Raw genomic sequence first — 17816 nt, forward strand, 5'->3', positions numbered from 1 at the left:
TATTAGATTTGATCTCAATTTCATATCAATAATCTTGATTATGACGAAAAAAAAAAAGAAAAGAAAATGAATTGCATGAGAATTTTGTTTACAAGTAACCTGCATCAACCTTGTAGTAAAATTTACAGAGCTATGAAGTTTTCTCAATGCACAACCTCTTTCCCTCCAAAAAGAAGAAATACCAAAAAACCGTTGGTTTAACTGACATAATATAATGATCGAAAACATATACATTGATCCCAGTTTTCCTGCTACTTGTTGGCTTACCAGTAGAAGACTTAGGCTCAGGCTCGTTTAATCTCGAGTAATCGTTTGTGGCGCCCATTTGACAAGCACATTCAACCTTCCAGACTCAGTGCCATCGAGCGGAAAACTCTCTTTAAATTCTCCTTCCAGTATAGCCCGGGTCAGCGTCATGATGCATCTTCCAATTTTATCCTAAAAAATCGAGTATAAGAGTAAGGCGCAAAATAAAACACACACTGCGCGTGAAGCAAGAGGTTCAGCAGACAATGAGCAAGAGTGAAAGCGAGTGAACGTGTCATCTAGCTACAAGATAATCACGTTGACAAGGAAGGAAACACGTTAAGTTCATTTTGCTGTTATACATACCTTCCCGAATAAATCATGGTCATAAACTTCCAAAATTAGTAACTCGTGCAACCCGTCCTCAACAACAAACTCGAATGTCTGATTCCAAACTGGATTCAACGTATTATTCACCACCTGAATAAATACACGAGGACGAAATACGTTGATAACAGGTGTTTGTTTTAAGAAAGTGTGCAGGCAGAAGTGATCAAAGCCGAAAGGATCATTCACATCTTACCCTTGTTTTCTCCTTCTGTTCAGACTTTTTGAGTTTTAGCATCACAAAAGGATCGGACTTTCCCGTTAGATCGGTAGCTGGCAAGTTCTCTGCAGAGATCACTGTGACAGAAAGAACTCCTCTGATAATGACTTCCTTTTTCAGCTGGGAAGCAGATGCCAACGAATCCACTGTTTCATTGGCGTGTTTGTAGACCTTCTCCATCATCGTCATTCCAGATTCAGAGTTGAAAGGATTATACAATTCACTACTCGCGTTCAGAGGATAGTACAGGATCTCCAGATGCACCTTTAATCAGACATACATAGATGTAGCAAAACAAGTTACACGAGTCTGAGGAAATCTTAGTTAAATGATAAACGAGCAAGAAGAGAAAACGGGAACAGCCGGACAGGTTAAGTTTGTGTAGCTCACCTGACCCCTGTTCTTCTGGTCTCGTTGGACCTCGAGGTCCTTCACCAGTTTCAGCCATACATCTTTCACCTTACCAGCCTCGAGCTCACTCAATGGCAGTCGAGCACAACCAATCAACTCAGCAGCTTGAATCCCTTCGTTGTCATAAACTCTTAATGTCAAATTTTGGGTGGATACATCCTCCACAGAAAATTCAAAGCTCTCGTTCCAGATTGGATTCGTTTGGTTGTCCTAATTAATACGAAAGCAGTTTATTACAAACTAAACATAAGAAACAGTCAATAAATGAAGGTCAGTATTCTCACAATTGTTTTGCTGGTTTTTAGCCTGTCACGTAGTGGACGAATGAATAACTCAACAAACGGATCAGACTTGCCAATGATGTCTTTATTTGTTAAATCCTTAGCTTCTATAAGCTTCACCTCCAAAATCCCCACTTGCCTCAATTCTAGATAACTGTAGGAAGCAAATATACCTCCATGAGAAGTAATATCTCCAATGTAAACGCTTTTGCGTTGGTTACAGGATGAAGAGATAATTGACCTGTAATCTCCAGGTACTATGGGTATGATTTTACGGACTGGCCATGTGATAGAATCTTCCACAGCATCTCGTATTGTTTCCTGCCAACACATGGCGTCTTACATAATCGATTCGACTAAGAGCCAGTACTTAGATAATTGCATTAAATTAAGTCGATCTACCATTATTTTAGCAAGGATTACTAGGGACATAATCGCAAGATTAAGAGCATATATATTGTTATGCTCTAAAGGGGGCAACGACATAGATGCAAACCGGCTAACAAGGGTTATTGGTGGTGTCCCAACATGTATTTTTTCATACATTTCCCTTCACCCTGGAAAGACTTTCCAAGGGCAGATTCTGTAACATTAAGCATGACAAAACTCTCGGGTTTATGCCCCCTAGCGCGCCTAATAGAGAAAATGATATTACCCATCTACAGATTTCTTTGGGTGGGTAAAGTTAAGAGGATTCTGTAAGAGATTTTTTCAAACCTCAAGAGCATCAGATATGCCTGGAATTGATGAGAGATCTCCACCGACTACTTTCAGCGTGAAGTCTAGTTTTTTCTGCAAGTAAAATCACGATTCACGAACATGACAAACTCAGTAAAGCACGAAGAACTGATAAACAATGATAACAAAATGTTTAGGAATAACCTTTTCTCTCAATGAATAACAAAGAGCTCCAAAACAAGGTAACTCGTCAACTAATGGTTTGAATATTATCCTGAACACCCCAGTAAATCCAATATTTTTCACCTGCACCAAGAGAAGTAATGATGATTTAAATGTATTTTATCTAAGCAATCAAAATATTTTCCAACACATGAAACAGTAAAAGCAGTCAAAACTGAAAACAAAGGAGATGGGATAAGGTAAGAGTAATGCTACTCAAGGTAGAAGCTGCTGGTACCTCTATAGGTAGTGAAATACCAACTCTGGTCTTGATATCAAGAACAATCTTCGGATTTCCGTCCCACTGCAGCTCCAACTCCATGATAACCTCGTCGGGCTCACCATCAACTATGGATACTCCTATTTGAGATTGGGGAATAAAAAAATTAGGCATGTTGAGAAAAGTCTTAAGACGGACATGGACTACTTCACATCACATGTTGAGCAAACTCTACAAAAACAATCATCAACTAGCAGCATAATATCAGAGCAAAACTCCACATTACATAGTTTAAATTTTGAGAACATTAATAAATTAATCTAAATCTTGATCTCATAACCAATGGACTCTTGTCAAATTTTCCTATTATTCCCATATTTAAAGTTTAAATGTTTCTTGATTTATCCCCCTGAGTTCATATGAAATGGACAACATGCATGAAAAAACAATTGAGCTGACCTGTGAATTGTGGTGCGACGGTGCCAAGAGTCAACTTAGAAAAGTTGAGAGATACCAAAATTGCAGATTTATATTGCTCGAGAACTGGCTGAACCGACGATTTTATTACTAGGGATGCTGCCTGTGCAACAAAAAACTCAAAACCCCCAATCCAAAATAAACAGGTTCACAATCTCATCAAAGAAAGAAATTAACTAACCTCATCGATGTAAGGCCAAAGTTTGTCAAGGTGGCTATTGAGCCAATTTAACTGCAAACCCATGAACAAAAGACTGTCATTTATATCATTCCAAATGTGAACAAATAAGGAACTGCAGAGACTTACCTTCTGTCTCTCTGAGAAGACAACCCAAGAAGGGCAAAGTTTGTCTGGAAGGAGCTTTCTTGAATCAAGAACAGTCATCCTGGCAAAAGATGCAACTGCAGCCGCCTAAACACACATTTCCAAATCAAAACTCCAGTTTCAGACATTGAAATACAATTGGAATCGAAGAGTGTCGGTTTCAGATACCAAATCAGTTCGCCGTTTTGATCTGGTAAGCTGGTGGCGAGCATAACCCACGATCATACTAACTCCAAAAGCAAAACCCAGCACATATCCCACCAAAAATCCCATCTTTCTTCGATTTACGCAAAGCCCAGAAAATTATTTCACATGAAGATCAGTTTTTTTCTCGACTTTGTTGCTGAGTTTGAGTTAGGATATGGGAAGGAATAAAGGGCTAGTGTAATCTATCCCTTTCTTCTGCTTTCTGCAACACCCAACAAAAGTTATACTCCAAACTGATACTGTCAAAGTGTAAAGTTACTTTATTTTCTCAAGAATCCATTTTGACTAAATTGGTAGTGAAATCTTCTTGATCAATAACACATCATTGTGTGTTTGAAAGCTGCATTCACCATCATGACTTACTCCAGCTGCCAAAGAAATGTTATCAATTAAAAAGTGACGTGTCACTCATACAATTATTCCCACATTTCTATCTTTTAAATAAGGTGTCACGTTTGAATTGAATTCAAATAAAAAATGTATTGTATTTGTCGTGATTCTATTGAGAAGGCGGTAAAGCGGATCCGGGTCGCGGGAAACGGTTAGGGCTGACCAACTACCTATCACATGCAGCAGCAAATAACCGTCTCTCTCTATTCTATCTGATCTCAATGCCATTTCCACACACACACACACACCAATTTGCGCCGACGAGCTGAAAAATGGCTGGAAACGACTGGATAAACAGCTATCTCGAGGCGATCCTCGACGTCGACACCGGGATCAATGATCAGAAATCGTCTCTCCTGCTGCGGGAGCGCGGCCGCTTCAGCCCCGCCCAATACTTCGTCGAAGAGGTCATCACCGGCTTCAATGAGACCGATCTCCACCGCTCCTGGGTTCGCGTACGTGCCAAATTTCGATTATTCATGAAATTGATTATTAATCTGATTGTAGAGAGTGAGATCGCTCGATTTCGATTGATGAAAAATGCAATTTCCCCTTGAATTGTGTGATTCTGCATTTTGCATGTACCAGGCATCATCGATTCGGAATTCAGAGGAGAGGAATACGAGGTTGGAGAATATGTGTTGGAGGATTTGGACGTTGGCACGTAAGAAAAAACTGGTGAGTGATAGTATAGATGAGCGTTCAATCTGGTTTGGGCGATAGTTGATTGTGTGTTTTCGCTTATAGATTGAGGGCGAAGAAGCACAGCGCAAGGCGAAGAAGCGCGTTGATCGTGAGAAGGCCCGTAAAAACGCTGCTGCTGATATGTCAGAGGACTTATCTGAGGGAGAAAAGGGGGATGTAGTTGGTGAGATGTTAGCTCACAGTGATAGTATCAAGGGAGGAAGAATGTCGAGAGTTAGTTCTATGGATATGATGGCAAATTTGGATAAGAAGCTGTATCTTGTCCTCATCAGGTATATAGTAATATAAGACTGTTTTCGCATATGTCGTAATCAATAGTATATGATTTTTCTTCTATCTTTTCACCTGCAGTCTTCATGGACTGATAAGGGGAGAAAACATGGAACTTGGACGCGATTCTGATACGGGAGGCCAGGTATGCATAACAGAGTCCATCTCCAAATGTCTTCAATAGCTTGTTTCAACTTGGCTTCCTGCATACTTGCTTTCTGCCATTTTTCAGGTTAAGTATGTTGTGGAGCTAGCAAGAGCATTAGGTTCGATGCCAGGAGTTTATCGTGTTGATTTGTTAACGAGGCAAGTAATGGCACCAGATGTGGATTGGACGTATGGCGAGCCAACAGAGATGCTAAATCCGTTACCCGAGAGCCAAATGGACGAAATTGGGGAGAGCGGTGGTGCTTATATTATCCGCATCCCTTTTGGCCCTAAAGATAAGTACCTCTCTAAAGAAGTTCTGTGGCCTCATATTCCGGAATTTGTTGATGGTGCACTCGGCCACATTATGCAGATGTCAAAGGTCCTTGGCAAGCAAATTGGCAGCGAGCGTCCCCTCTGGCCTATTGCTATCCATGGACATTACGCTGATGCAGGGAACTCTGCAGCTCTTTTGTCTGGTGTTCTAAACGTGCCAATGGTTTTCACAGGCCACTCTCTCGGACGTGACAAACTAGAACAACTTTTAAAGCAAGGGAGGCAGTCAAGGGAGGAGATAGATTCAGTATACAAGATTATGCGGCGTATTGAGGCTGAGGAAATTTCTCTTGATGTTTCTGAAGTTATAATCACAAGCACAAGACAGGAAATAGAAGAGCAGTGGCGGCTCTATGATGGATTTGATCCTGTTTTAGAGCGCAAGCTAAGAGCCCGTATCAAACGAAATGTTAGTAGCTTTGGAAGGATCATGCCGCGGATGGTTGTAAGTCTTGATATCATATCTGTCCAATTTGAATGTAGGGGTTGGTTTGCTTCATTTTTCTTCTTGAATCATGCACGTAAAATCAAAATTTTCAGGTGATTCCTCCTGGAATGGAGTTCCGTAATGTTTCTGTTCAAGATATTGACGGAGAAATAGATGGAAACGAGAGTTCTGGAGGTTCAGATCCACCTATTTGGTCAGAGGTATAATATATTTTCCCTACTCTGAAGATGTGTCTTGGTGGAGAGGTGTGGTATTATGATTTCTTTTCTCATCAATACAGAATTAGGTAGGAGGCTTTCATACCCTTTTGAGTGAAAATATCAGATTTATTCTATTTCTGCATTGTTGCAGATCATGCGCTTCTTTACCAATCCGCGCAAGCCAATGATACTTGCTCTTGCTAGGCCAGACCCGAAGAAGAATTTGATCACTTTAGTCAAAGCTTTTGGAGAGTGCCGTGGCCTGAGAGATCTTGCAAACCTCGTATGTTGTATCTCTTTGATAGCCGTAACTCCTGTTATAACAAGTGTTTTGGTGCTGTTAGAATGGCACCCTTTTTTCTGTTTTCAATTGCTTCACTGTATTAATCTATTTGAACTTGTTGCAATTGCTTCACTGTATTAATCTATTTGAACTTGTTGCAGACTTTGATCATGGGAAACCGGGATGATATTGATGGAATGTCTGCTACAAATTCATCGGTTCTCCTTTCCATAATCAAATTGATCGACAAATATGACTTGTATGGTCAAGTTGCATATCCTAAACATCACAAGCAATCTGATGTCCCTGAAATATACCGTCTAGCAGCCAAGACAAAGGTGCAAATCATATTAAGTTTCATTTGTATTCTATTAGTACTGACTGCCTCTTTTGCAGGGCGTTTTCATAAATCCAGCTTTTATAGAGCCATTTGGCCTCACCTTAATTGAGGTGCCTCAGATTCTCTTTCCATGATTGTTCAAATATGTTTTATTTATTTAGTTCAGAGATAAAAATCCCTCGTCTATATGCAGGCAGCAGCTCGTGGTCTGCCAATTGTTGCTACAAAAAATGGAGGTCCTGTCGACATTCACAGGGTTGGTATGAAATTTCCTTTTACATTTTGGTACGAGTTGGATAACCACTTGATAATTCATTCAGGTTCTTGACAACGGCGTGCTGGTTGATCCACATGATCAGCAGTCCATTGCTGATGCTCTTCTGAAGCTGGTTGCTGACAAGCAACTCTGGGCCAGATGTAGGGAGCACGGATTGAGAAACATTCACCGTTTCTCATGGCCGGAGCACTGCAGGACGTATTTATCCCGAATAACCAGCTGCAAGCAGAGACAGCCAAAATGGCAAAGGCCAGACAACCCATACGCAGATCCAGAACGTGATTCTCCCGCAGGGTCCTTGAAAGATATCCATGATCTATCTCTAAATTTGAAGCTTTCATTAGATGGAGACAAGGCTGCAGAAGGGATTCAGAATTTAGTTAGCAAAGGCAAGGAAAGTGGTAAAAAACAGGTGAAGAGTGCACCATTGAAGGTGTCACCAAATGAGAAACAAGAAAACAGCAGGTCTCCTAAATTGAACATGAGGAAACTGATCATAGTAGTTTCTGTGGACTGTGATTCAGTAGCTGATGTTCTAGGTATCACTAAGACCATATTTTCAGCCAATCCCTCAGCCAAGGATTCTCCCTCTACCGGCTTCATCTTATCCACATCGTTTAGTATATCTGAAATAAACAGCCATCTTGACAAGGCTGGCTTGAAAGCCAGTGATTTTGACGCTTTTATCTGTAACAGTGGGGGTGAGCTTTACTTCCCATCTCCAAGTCCGGAGAAGAGTTCTTCGGACTCATTGTACTTAGAAGATACAGATTATCATTCTCACATAGACTATCTCTGGGGCGGAGATAGCTTGAGGAATAATCTGGTGAGGTGGGCTGCTTCAGTGAATGAGAAAACAAAAGATGATAAAGAAGGGCCTGTTATCACTGAACTGGACTCGGGATCTAGCCATTGCTACGGATTCAGCGTACGCGATCCAGAATTGGTAAGTGCCTGAACTCAATGGTAGTCGAACTTAACTGGATCTGACTCATGTATGTGTACATCTTGTGTGCAGGTTCCTCCTTTCAAGGAATTGAGGAGATTGATGAGAATTCAGGCCCTTCGATGCAATGGCGTGTACTGCAGAAGCGGGGAAAGGATAAATGTGGTTCCGGTGCTTGCTTCTCGAGCTCAAGCCCTTAGGTATCTGCATGTTCGATGGGGCATGGAGTTGTCGAAAGTAGTGGTGTTCGTAGGAGAGTTGGGAGATTCGGACTATGAGGCAAACTTTGGTGGAATGCACAAAACTGTAGTTCTAAAGGGATATTGCAAGAGTGCAGAAAAGATTCACTCCAGCAGCAGCTATCCTCTCCAACAAGTTCTGCCTACTGATGATCCAAACACTCTCCAATGCCAAAAATCTGACGTCGATGGAATCAAAGCAATACTTACCAAACTATCGCAGCTCAAATAATGTTTTTTCCACTAAAAACCGATTTCTCTATTACAATTTCAATTTTTTTATTTTTGTAATAAGTATAGTAGTATTTTGTTATTATATCGTTCCCTTGTTCTTTTATTTTTACATCTTGCCATTCGCAAGTAAATTCGAATAAACACTTCTTGTTAATAACAATAGTACTGCACTACCATGTTTAAGAACAATTATTCTCATTGTTTATATAACCTTAAATAAATCGTTAGAATTCTTTAAAACCTTTTATGTTTAGCTATTTTTAGATCAATCGCTTGGAATATTTATGGAAGGTTAGCACGTTTATTAGAGTATTAAGCAATTCGCTCAATCTACAAGTCTAATCAATGCATCAAAACGCACAAATCATGATGCATCACACCCTGTTTTTCATCTTCCCATTTTTCACTTCATCAATGCATGTCAGGAGGTAAGAGAAGGGGTTGAAAAAAAAAATAACTGCATCTAAATAATAGAAGAGAAGAAAAACTCAATTATGGCATTTAATTGCTATTGGATTCACAGCCTACAGAGATCAATATTTTCCCAAAGGGATCTACTGTATCAGCTTTTCTCTCGAGGCTCTCCAAAAAGCCTACCAGTTAAAATGCCTAAGCCAACTAACAAAAGTAGAAATTGATCCACTGATTTTGGTATGCTATAAATGTGTATCTCACCATGTCAAATGTCCAGTCGGGGGACATGTGGCATGGATTCTATACTCCCGCTCTACTGGCTGAACCAGGGTCCGGTACCACCATTTGCGTGACCCTTGCCATGGATCCCACCGCCATTTGGGACAGGAGAAGGCAATCCAACAGCCATTGGAAGTGAAGTAGAAGGGAACCACCCGTGAGTGTGAGAATGATTGTGACTACTTACAAGAGGACTGCTTGCTTTACGTTGTTGGATGGCATGGATCTGCCTCAGCCCTTCTTCATGTATGCGTGATAGTGTTTCCAGCTCCGTCATTGACAAAGCATCCAAGCCAGCACCATATAGAGGAGCATGTCGCGACATTTCCTCCTGAAGTTGGCCTTCAAGGTGACGAATGTATTGCTGACAGAGAAGCAAGATGTGTCATTATCGTCATTCAGTAATCAATTAATGCATTTCCCATTTTGCACACTCAAAAATTCTTATTGACAATTTCATCAGGAAAAAAAAGCAGTCATCAATAAATATTAAGAAATTATGATATTATCATAGGCATCTTCAAATATACAAGTTGGGTTAAAGCCACAACCTGGCAGGCCTGCAATTTGGATTCCATCCCATCAATAAAAGCTTCACATCTAGCAATCTGATCCTCCTTTTCACGCTTCTCGCCTTCTGTTTGCCCAACTGCTTGTCTCAGGCTACGAATCTCATCCTCTAGTGATTGTCGGACTTCTTCACGAGTCACATTTTCTGTGGCAAATCTTTTCAACTCTTCATCAAACCGTTTCCGTGCTGCTTCAGCACTCTTCAGTCTCTCAGCAAGAGCATTTTTCTCCTTCATTACCCTCTGCAACATACAGTTGACCAGAGCAACGTTATAACAGAAACTATACCCTTGCCAGGGCCAGAGCTCACAAGCAACCTAGGAGTATAAAATTACGGATGATGTGTCCTTCAATTATCATACTGAAACAGGGATTTTGTTTTTGAAAAAACTACATCATTAATAGATATCAGACTCAGACCGACCTTTAATTCATCACGTTTTCGAGATTTCAACTGGGAGAGTTGTGCTTCTGCATCATGGAGACGATCCTGAGAAGTTCTCTTCTCAGCTTTAAGCTTTGTAATCTCGTCATCTTTTTCTGAGCGAACCCACTCCATTTGACTCTCTGCTTCTTGTATCTGCTGAGCCAGCTCTTTTCTTTCCCGAGCAAAGCGATCCATCTCAGCCTTCATTTCAGACTGCCAGCCCAGGGAGGGCTATCAGTATTAGCAATAATTTTCCAAGAAAATATTAGTAAAGCAAATAATTACCTTTAGACGAATATTAGAAGCTTCATATTCACTCAGCCTCTGAGATAAAAGAGCTTTTTCTTTAGCAGCACTAGTTACTTCCACCTTTCTTTCTTCACGGACACGAAGAATCTCATCTTCACTGGCACATAACTGATGCCAAAGAGCTGCCCGATCAACATTTGCAAGCTCAACAACCTCCCTCATCATGTTCAAGACTGGTCTCACCACTTCCTGGTCCTCAGATGCTAATATCGCCAAAATCTCCAAATATAAATCTACTTCAAGACTCGCATCTGCAGTACTTGTTGCACGATCAACCAGCCTCTTTAGCATCCTTAATCGGTGGGTCTCATCAGCATACCATTTGAACAACACAGTATAAAGAATTTTTACAAATCCTTTGACCCGTTGATCCTTGGAAAGTGCTAATGTGTCAGCAAGACCAAGAACTGAAGCAAAATCATCTGCTTGAGCTCTCAGTTGCTCAATGGCTTCATCATCCGTGTCTACATCAGGCTGCTGGAAATTTTCGGCAATATATTGGGAAGTCAAATTCAATTGTCTAGCAAGGCGTCTTTCCAAGACCATTGCTACAGATTGAGGAACAAAAGTGCCACGAACTACAGCTCTCTCAAAAGTTTGAGAAGCTTCAATTGCAAGGCAAGGTATAGATAACATCTCTATCAGAAGATAAATATCGGAAAAATGACGACTAACATGCAAATGTTGCTCTTCTCCTGAATTCAGTTTTTCCGAAACAGGCCCACTTTCACCAAATATAAAAATCCCTGATTGCATACTATCACTAGCACCATCATCACAATCAATATCTCTAATAATAGATTCAGCAATATCTGCACAACTACTTACGGTCCTGCTTAAGCAGTCTAATACACATGAAGAGACCTCAGTACCCAAATTTTTCAGTCTCTCTCGTATTGATCTCACCTGCAAATTCAAATATATTGTCAAGCAGGGGAAAGAAAAATCAGAAAGAAATGAAAGGCTGTGATCTCTCTCTTGTTCTTCACTTACTGCTTCAAGAAGATGCTGACTGTGCAATGCAGCTTGAAATATAAAATCCACTGTTGCTGCAAGGATTTCACCATTGGAATCAGTCAGAAGCTCCAGTGACTGGAAAAGAACACGCTCCCATACTTCACTGCTACAGTCTAACTGAGTAAGTGCCCCAAAAACCTGGAAAATTAATGATTTTTTAAAATGAGCTACAAATGTACGAGCAACATTGAGCAGATGGAGAACTCAGAAAATTGTTGTGTTGATACAAATCAACACTTATTGTTTCGGCAACTAAGGAAATAACAATGTGGAATAGCTGCAGATTATCTTACGGGTAAACGCAGTGCAGGTTCTGCATCAGGCTGCTTAAGCCTTTCTAGAAGTGCACAAGCAGCAAGTGGGTGTTCTGAGTGCTCAACTAATTTTGGAACCAAAGCAACCAGGTCCGGCTGTAGATGCTTGGGAGCTTTATCCAATACAAGAGCAATCTTTTGGGCAGACTGCGGCCTCCTTCTTGGTTCTGGACAACCTTGGGGGACAGCTCCATCAAGTGCTCTCAGAGAGTTGACAATCAATCCAAGGAGTTCCTCTGACTGCTCTGGCCACTTAGCCTGAATGGAAAGCTCTTTAATCAATTTGTACAAAAAGCATATAAGATATGTATATATATATATATATGTACTAATGTAGGTGTTAATGCAATCATACCTTGGATTGATGAGAGTGGTTTTCATTGGAAATAGTAGCACATGTCTCTGGAGGACAAATAGGCTGTTCAGGAACAGCTTTTGCACCTAGGTTAATCCTGTTCACATCAGAGCTTTGCACAGCAGAAGCGCTTACACTTTCACCAATTCCAGGCTCTAATCTATCATCCACAGAAAGCTGTGCAGAACCTGTTGTTTCATTCTCGCCATCAGACTCTAGTGGACTAATCGCGCCACTGCTGTCTGGGAAAGGTTTAGAGCTAGCATCTGACAAATCATCACTAGTCCCCTCCGACGGTTGGCAACACTCAACCATTATATCCAAAAGTAAATCAACTATCGCTTGTTGCAAAACTTTGACTCCCATCAACAAATTCATCAGACTGGGTGAAGATTCATCGTCCTTATTTATTTTCTTCCTGTCAATATTACCAGATATTTTTGTAGGAAGAAGCAAGCGTTTTACTTTTGCAGGGTCATCAAGATAAACACGGAGTCCGGTTAGAAAACCAGCTATTGCTCCAGCATCCATTAGAAGTTTTTCTCTCAAAGTGACCTGAGGCTGAGATGGATTATCACCATAAGTAAGGTGAAAGCCAGCCCTCGAGAGAAGATTTCTGAAGATGTCTTCTTCATCTCCACTTAGACCTTCACTATCGTCAGAATCAATTAGTTCATCAGGGTCTGTTGTCAAAGCATCTTGGTCGTCTTCAGAAGCTAAAACCTGAGAATAAGAATATGTGTCAAGTTATATGGACACATGATTCTGGATGTTTCAGATATTAATAAAGCATCTCTCAAAGAGAGAAAAGCATAGGGACTAAAGATATGAATAAAATCATTGGTTTATGCACAAGTATAGCTAATTTTGAAGGTACTCAGTAACATCAAGGGGAAGGATAGGAGAAGTAAGGATTTCAGGACTGAAAGCTTTCACCAATGTAAACCATGCTAATTTTTTGAAGGATAGGATTTTTGAAAGCTTACTAACCTCCAGATCAGCAAACTCAAACCATGGGCAGCAATCCAGGATCTCACAGACAAAGACAACCGTATCACGCAGCAAAAACCCAGCATCAGCTTCCATCATGTCTGATACTTTCATAAATTGAAGAACGGAGTTGTTCCACGTCTTTGTACAAATGGAAGACTCCTTCCAAACAGTTTTGGATGGATTCTTTTGATTCACAATAGCCATCCTATACTTCACCCAAAAATTCTTGTCAGGCTCACAGCCAATTGATTGATCACTCTCCAGATATATACATATTGTGTCAAAGGACTCATAAATTCCTGCATAACCAAAGGTGTGGACGATAAAAATTAGAATTGACTAGCAATCCTTATCTGCTACAGTAATGCAATTCTAAAAATGTGAGCTTTTAAAGAACCACCCACCAATTCGAAGCTCACAGCCACCAGCCTGAAAGAACTTGCTAAAGATTTTTCTAGTTTCCATTATTTCCTTAAAAGACAAGAAGTTCTCCACCTTCCATGTGAAGGAACTCCTCTTCCCAACCTTGTCTAATGAAGAAGGCAAATTCTGTGAGTTGGTATCTTGATCAGTGAAGTCCTGCATTGTGGATGTTTCTTTCAATATAAGAACCTCAGCAGAGAAGATAACAGTATCCTGGACTAGAAATCCAGAATCCTGATCAAAGAGACTAGTAAGGGTCACAAACTCGCGCCAACCCCAGTCCTTGGCAGCCTTGGAATATCGATTCTGAGATTCTTTAGTAACAGACTTATCCTCCATCCTTTGATTGATAACTGACAAACGATGGCTCACAAAGCAACTCCATTCACTGTTAGTATTTCGCGAGTCTGTAACTTCAAGAAACACTGAAAGGTGGCATGGAGGCTGAGACTGTCCTGATACCAGAAGCATAAAAAGATTTATCAGTGCAAAACTCAGAAGAGGACAGGTAGTTAAGCAAATTTCATATAAGCTCAGCACGCAAGTTTAATAATTGAATCAGAATGACATAGATATATACTCAGGACTCTATTAAGATTACTTCGTCCATCTCCACTTTTTATATGTTAAACAACCCATGTGCTGTCAACTGTGAGAGAGACCACGAAATAAACTAATAAAAGGGCTCAATAGATGAATACACAGAATATAAAAACAAGGGTGTTTCCTGACTAAATAAGATATAGAAGCGGCAGAAACAAGGAAGCTGAAGAAGTTTTGAGGAAAAGGGTACACAGAACTTACTAGTTAGTAGCAAGAGAAAAAAATGAAAAATGAGCAAGGACGATTCCCAGATCAGACAACGTTAGCTTCAACGTTGGTCTCAGGGTCATGTTCTCTACTAAACATGACAAATACATGCAGGTTGAATGCTCAGCAATCAGATTTAGTTATTACCGTTCATAATCCCATACAACAAGGCACCGAAGCATGTTGAAATGTTAACTTATCTTGTTCACTAATTGGATAAGTTCATAACCCACCAAGGCAATATCCTAGAATTTCAAGCTGCTAAATCTTCATGGTCCTATGCAGGATCTCTAGACAGAAACCATTGAATGCAAGAGGGTATTCTACGTTATAGAAAGTTAGTGACTGATTGATGGTTTAAATAGAACTACTGCATAAAAACAAAAAATGCAGCATTCATGGTTCTGCACTATCCCCATTTTGTTCCTTCACAATCAAATGCCTATAATGCCATGCTAACTGCTAGCTCCTCATATTATAATTTAACATTGGTGTAAGCAATGCCATACAGATTAATGGTAATGAAATACCTAGCACTTTCTCTAATCCATCTACTTGCACCTGACAGGGGCACAACAAAGTAAGTACTCAGAAGCATAGGCATTACCATCTCTGACCCAAGTAAGTAAGTATGTGCAAGTGCACATCATTCACCCTAAATTAGGAAACAATTCATACATGACTTTTTAGGGAAATTTCCAATAATAGAACATAACCAGATAGCAAACCAATATACTCGGCAGTTTTGGCATAGTAGTACATTTCTTGGAACAGAGAAATAGAAAGAACGAACATCAACCTATTGCCACAAGTATAGAAGAACATAAGTGGGCAAATGGTACTAAATTAAGCAAACCAATACTTTTTGGGGCTTTTTAGTGAAGTTATGTATAAGTACCTCTGGGGTAAACAATAAGGCGGCAATCCCGATTCCCAATCTGAAACCTCCTACTTTTTATGCAAAGGCCAGTTATCTTTCTCTTTTTCAAGAGATCCTTCAAGCGGATAAAATTCTCAATTCTCCAGGTAAACTTCCCCATATATCCATCTGACTTCCTCAAATTACCCCCGCTCCTAACACCAACCAAAGCACCACTCTTAGAGAAACTGCTCAACTCCTTAATAACATGAAATGAAGTGCTAAAAACTGCAGTGTCATCCACCAAGAATCCTGATTCGGGAGCCAGAAAGTCTGCCATTTTCATGTAATCATTCCAACCCAAACTCGTGTTGTCCCCACTTTTATTATCTGCGGCAAACCTCCCATAGCTATCCCGATGCACATGGTTTGAACCAGCACCCAGCTTCTGATTCAACACGGACATCCTAAACAAACACCAGCAACTTCTATCCGACACCAAGGAGTTCTTCTCTGTGTCCTTACTCTCCAAGCACATGGACAGATACTCCACCCCACTCACTACACTTTGATACACACTAATCCGCAAATTACACTCCCCGGCTGGAAACACTGGACTCATTATTTTCTGTGTCTTAATCATCTCCTTAAACAAACTAAAATTATGCACTTTCCAAGTGAACTTCCCACTCAAAGAATCCCCAACAACCAGTCCGTTCCCTCCACCACCCATAGACGACACATTATTCGCCTGCAAATCATAGCTATCGCGCGAGAAAGAAAAGGACTCATGAAGTATCAATATATCCGCCGAGATAAGTATGCAATCATTATTCAAATGCAAGAATCCAACCTTAGGGTCGTGAAGTGAATTAAGCGAGGCAAAATCACACCAGCCATGGGACTTCTTCTTGGAGGAAAACCGATGCCAGCTGTCCCGGTGCACGGATTTCGAATCATCCGATAAATTCTCAATGCAGAGGCGGTAGCTGGCGAAACAATCCCACTTAGAGGAAGCAGTGTTTCGAGGGTCCATGATTTGCAAGTAGATAGAAACGTATCCAGGCAGCGCCTGCGAATCACCCTTGGGGTAAATCAGCAAACGGCAATCGAAACCCCCGACTTCGAAATACTTACTCCAGAGCGCGCGCGATTTGATCTTGGGGAAATTAGAAATAGTCCATTTGCAGATTGCGGAGTAGTCTCCTCGGCGCTCGACGACGACAGAGTCGGAGGCGGCAGCGGCGGCGGCGGATGATGAGGAGGATGAGGAGGAAGAGGAGGTGGCGACGGCGTCGCGGCACGGATCCTCGACGGCGGCCGAGGGCTTCTCCGATGAGCGATTGGAGGGCGAGGGCGACGGGGGCGCGGACGGCGCGGCGGCGTCGGAGGAGGAGACGGCGGCGTCGTGGTGGTGGAGGTGCTTCATTGTAGTGATGATTGATTAGGTTTTTTGTTGAGAATCAGTTTGTGAATTGAAACAATCTATCGCTTCTCCGCCAGTATATATATCATCTGATTTCAATGTTGTTAGCTCATCATCATAATTGAGAGAGAGAGGGATGATTGTGTGGGTATGGCTGCGAGGGTATTGGTATTGGTACTACTAAGATTTTGGACAAAAGTGAGGCTGCACCATACTAATGCTAGGGATAACAATGGCTGTTTTTTTCATCAAAAACAGATAGAATTTGTGAAATCACTCTTAACTAAGCCTCAATTATATAATAACATGTTCCTTGTGTCTCACCTTGAATACTATAACCAAAATGTGACAAAAATATTTACCACAAAATTCTGTTTTATGTTCGTGTGAATCGTGATGAACCACCACTGAATCGAAATATTAGAGCAAATTACGTGTCTTTTGCGTAACGAATCGACAACTAATAAAGATTTCATAATTTCTCATAATAGTTGATACCCCGATAAAGCGATCTCGATATGCCTCTAATTTTTGGAATCCGAACTTATTTGCTTGGTTGAGCCACATAAAATGCATTTTAGAGCGAATTACGTGTTTTCAACATAACGAATCGACAACTAATAAACACTTCATAAATTTTTCATATTAATTAATACCCCGATAAAGTTAATATACCTCTGATTTTTGAAAACCGAACTTTTGCTAGGTTGAGCCTTATAAAATGCATTTTAAAAAACCCGACGGCTTTTCTTAAGCCGATTTATTTCTTAGTTTAAAACATTTTGCGCCCATTTATTTGAACTTGCACATAGGCTCAATTTAATTAGTGCTAAAGGTTTTGATTGATCTTTTACTGTAATGAAATAAATTTCAACTAGTTAGGTTCATGTATAATAAAGATTTGATCATAACACAATATCAACTTTAGAAAAGTTGAAATACGGTTAATGGTATAATAATGCTAGTCCTAAACTCCTAATGTTGCAGATAACAATGGATTTTTTTTCGTCGAAAACATATGGAGTACTATAATTTGTTAAAGCATTATAATGAAATAAATTTCAACTAGTTAGGTTCATGTATAATAAAGACTTTATCATAACACAATATCAACTCTAGAAAAGTTGAAAT

The 17816-nt window shown here is 40.4% G+C and overlaps 3 protein-coding genes across 3 annotated transcripts; 1 reads left to right on the plus strand and 2 right to left on the minus strand.

Annotated features, from left to right (window-relative positions):
* Positions 1-50: 50 nt before the first annotated feature.
* LOC125196929 (synaptotagmin-5-like) lies at positions 51-4016 on the minus strand. Its single transcript, XM_048095594.2, has 13 exons — positions 3636-4016; positions 3450-3554; positions 3324-3374; positions 3125-3245; positions 2684-2805; positions 2428-2529; positions 2263-2337; positions 1787-1866; positions 1549-1699; positions 1244-1474; positions 830-1117; positions 613-726; positions 51-438 (listed from the first exon to the last, which is right to left on the minus strand). The coding sequence occupies exons 1-13, from the start codon at positions 3738-3740 to the stop codon at positions 295-297; spliced, it is 1689 nt and encodes a 562-aa protein (XP_047951551.1). The 5' UTR covers positions 3741-4016; the 3' UTR covers positions 51-294.
* Positions 4017-4229: 213 nt separating this feature from the next.
* LOC125195831 (putative sucrose-phosphate synthase 1) lies at positions 4230-8598 on the plus strand. Its single transcript, XM_048094084.2, has 12 exons — positions 4230-4519; positions 4653-4742; positions 4812-5041; positions 5121-5184; positions 5272-5967; positions 6063-6170; positions 6322-6453; positions 6615-6791; positions 6850-6903; positions 6987-7049; positions 7114-8016; positions 8089-8598. Exons 1-12 carry the CDS (start codon positions 4337-4339, stop codon positions 8485-8487), a joined length of 3099 nt encoding a protein of 1032 aa, XP_047950041.1. The 5' UTR covers positions 4230-4336; the 3' UTR covers positions 8488-8598.
* A 362-nt stretch (positions 8599-8960) lies between these two features.
* Positions 8961-16926, minus strand: LOC125193725 (TRAF-like family protein). Its single transcript, XM_048091590.2, has 10 exons — positions 15299-16926; positions 13572-14045; positions 13165-13466; positions 12175-12897; positions 11799-12077; positions 11482-11643; positions 10465-11394; positions 10177-10392; positions 9734-9994; positions 8961-9546 (listed from the first exon to the last, which is right to left on the minus strand). Exons 1-10 carry the CDS (start codon positions 16686-16688, stop codon positions 9217-9219), a joined length of 5067 nt encoding a protein of 1688 aa, XP_047947547.1. The 5' UTR covers positions 16689-16926; the 3' UTR covers positions 8961-9216.
* Positions 16927-17816: the final 890 nt, after the last annotated feature.

Source organism: Salvia hispanica, chromosome 4, assembly GCF_029641045.1.
Source record: "Salvia hispanica isolate PSC_SH4W2 chromosome 4, Shi_PSC_v1, whole genome shotgun sequence".
Taxonomy (NCBI): Eukaryota; Viridiplantae; Streptophyta; class Magnoliopsida; order Lamiales; family Lamiaceae; genus Salvia; species Salvia hispanica.

Coding starts and splice junctions, on each gene's coding strand:
- LOC125196929 (XM_048095594.2), bottom strand. CDS start 3,740: ATGGGATTTTTGGTGGGATATGTGCTGGGTTTTGCTTTTGGAGTTAGT. Junction 3,375..3,449: donor TCTTCTCAGAGAGACAGAAG/GTAAGTCTCTGC, acceptor ATGGGTTTGCAG/TTAAATTGGCTCAATAGCCA. Junction 1,475..1,548: donor TAAAAACCAGCAAAACAATT/GTGAGAATACTG, acceptor CGTATTAATTAG/GACAACCAAACGAATCCAAT.
- LOC125195831 (XM_048094084.2), top strand. CDS start 4,337: ATGGCTGGAAACGACTGGATAAACAGCTATCTCGAGGCGATCCTCGAC. Junction 4,520..4,652: donor TCCACCGCTCCTGGGTTCGC/GTACGTGCCAAA, acceptor TGCATGTACCAG/GCATCATCGATTCGGAATTC. Junction 6,792..6,849: donor GTCTAGCAGCCAAGACAAAG/GTGCAAATCATA, acceptor CCTCTTTTGCAG/GGCGTTTTCATAAATCCAGC.
- LOC125193725 (XM_048091590.2), bottom strand. CDS start 16,688: ATGAAGCACCTCCACCACCACGACGCCGCCGTCTCCTCCTCCGACGCC. Junction 14,046..15,298: donor CCTTATTGTTTACCCCAGAG/GTACTTATACAT, acceptor TTCTGGTATCAG/GACAGTCTCAGCCTCCATGC. Junction 12,078..12,174: donor ACCACTCTCATCAATCCAAG/GTATGATTGCAT, acceptor CTTTCCATTCAG/GCTAAGTGGCCAGAGCAGTC.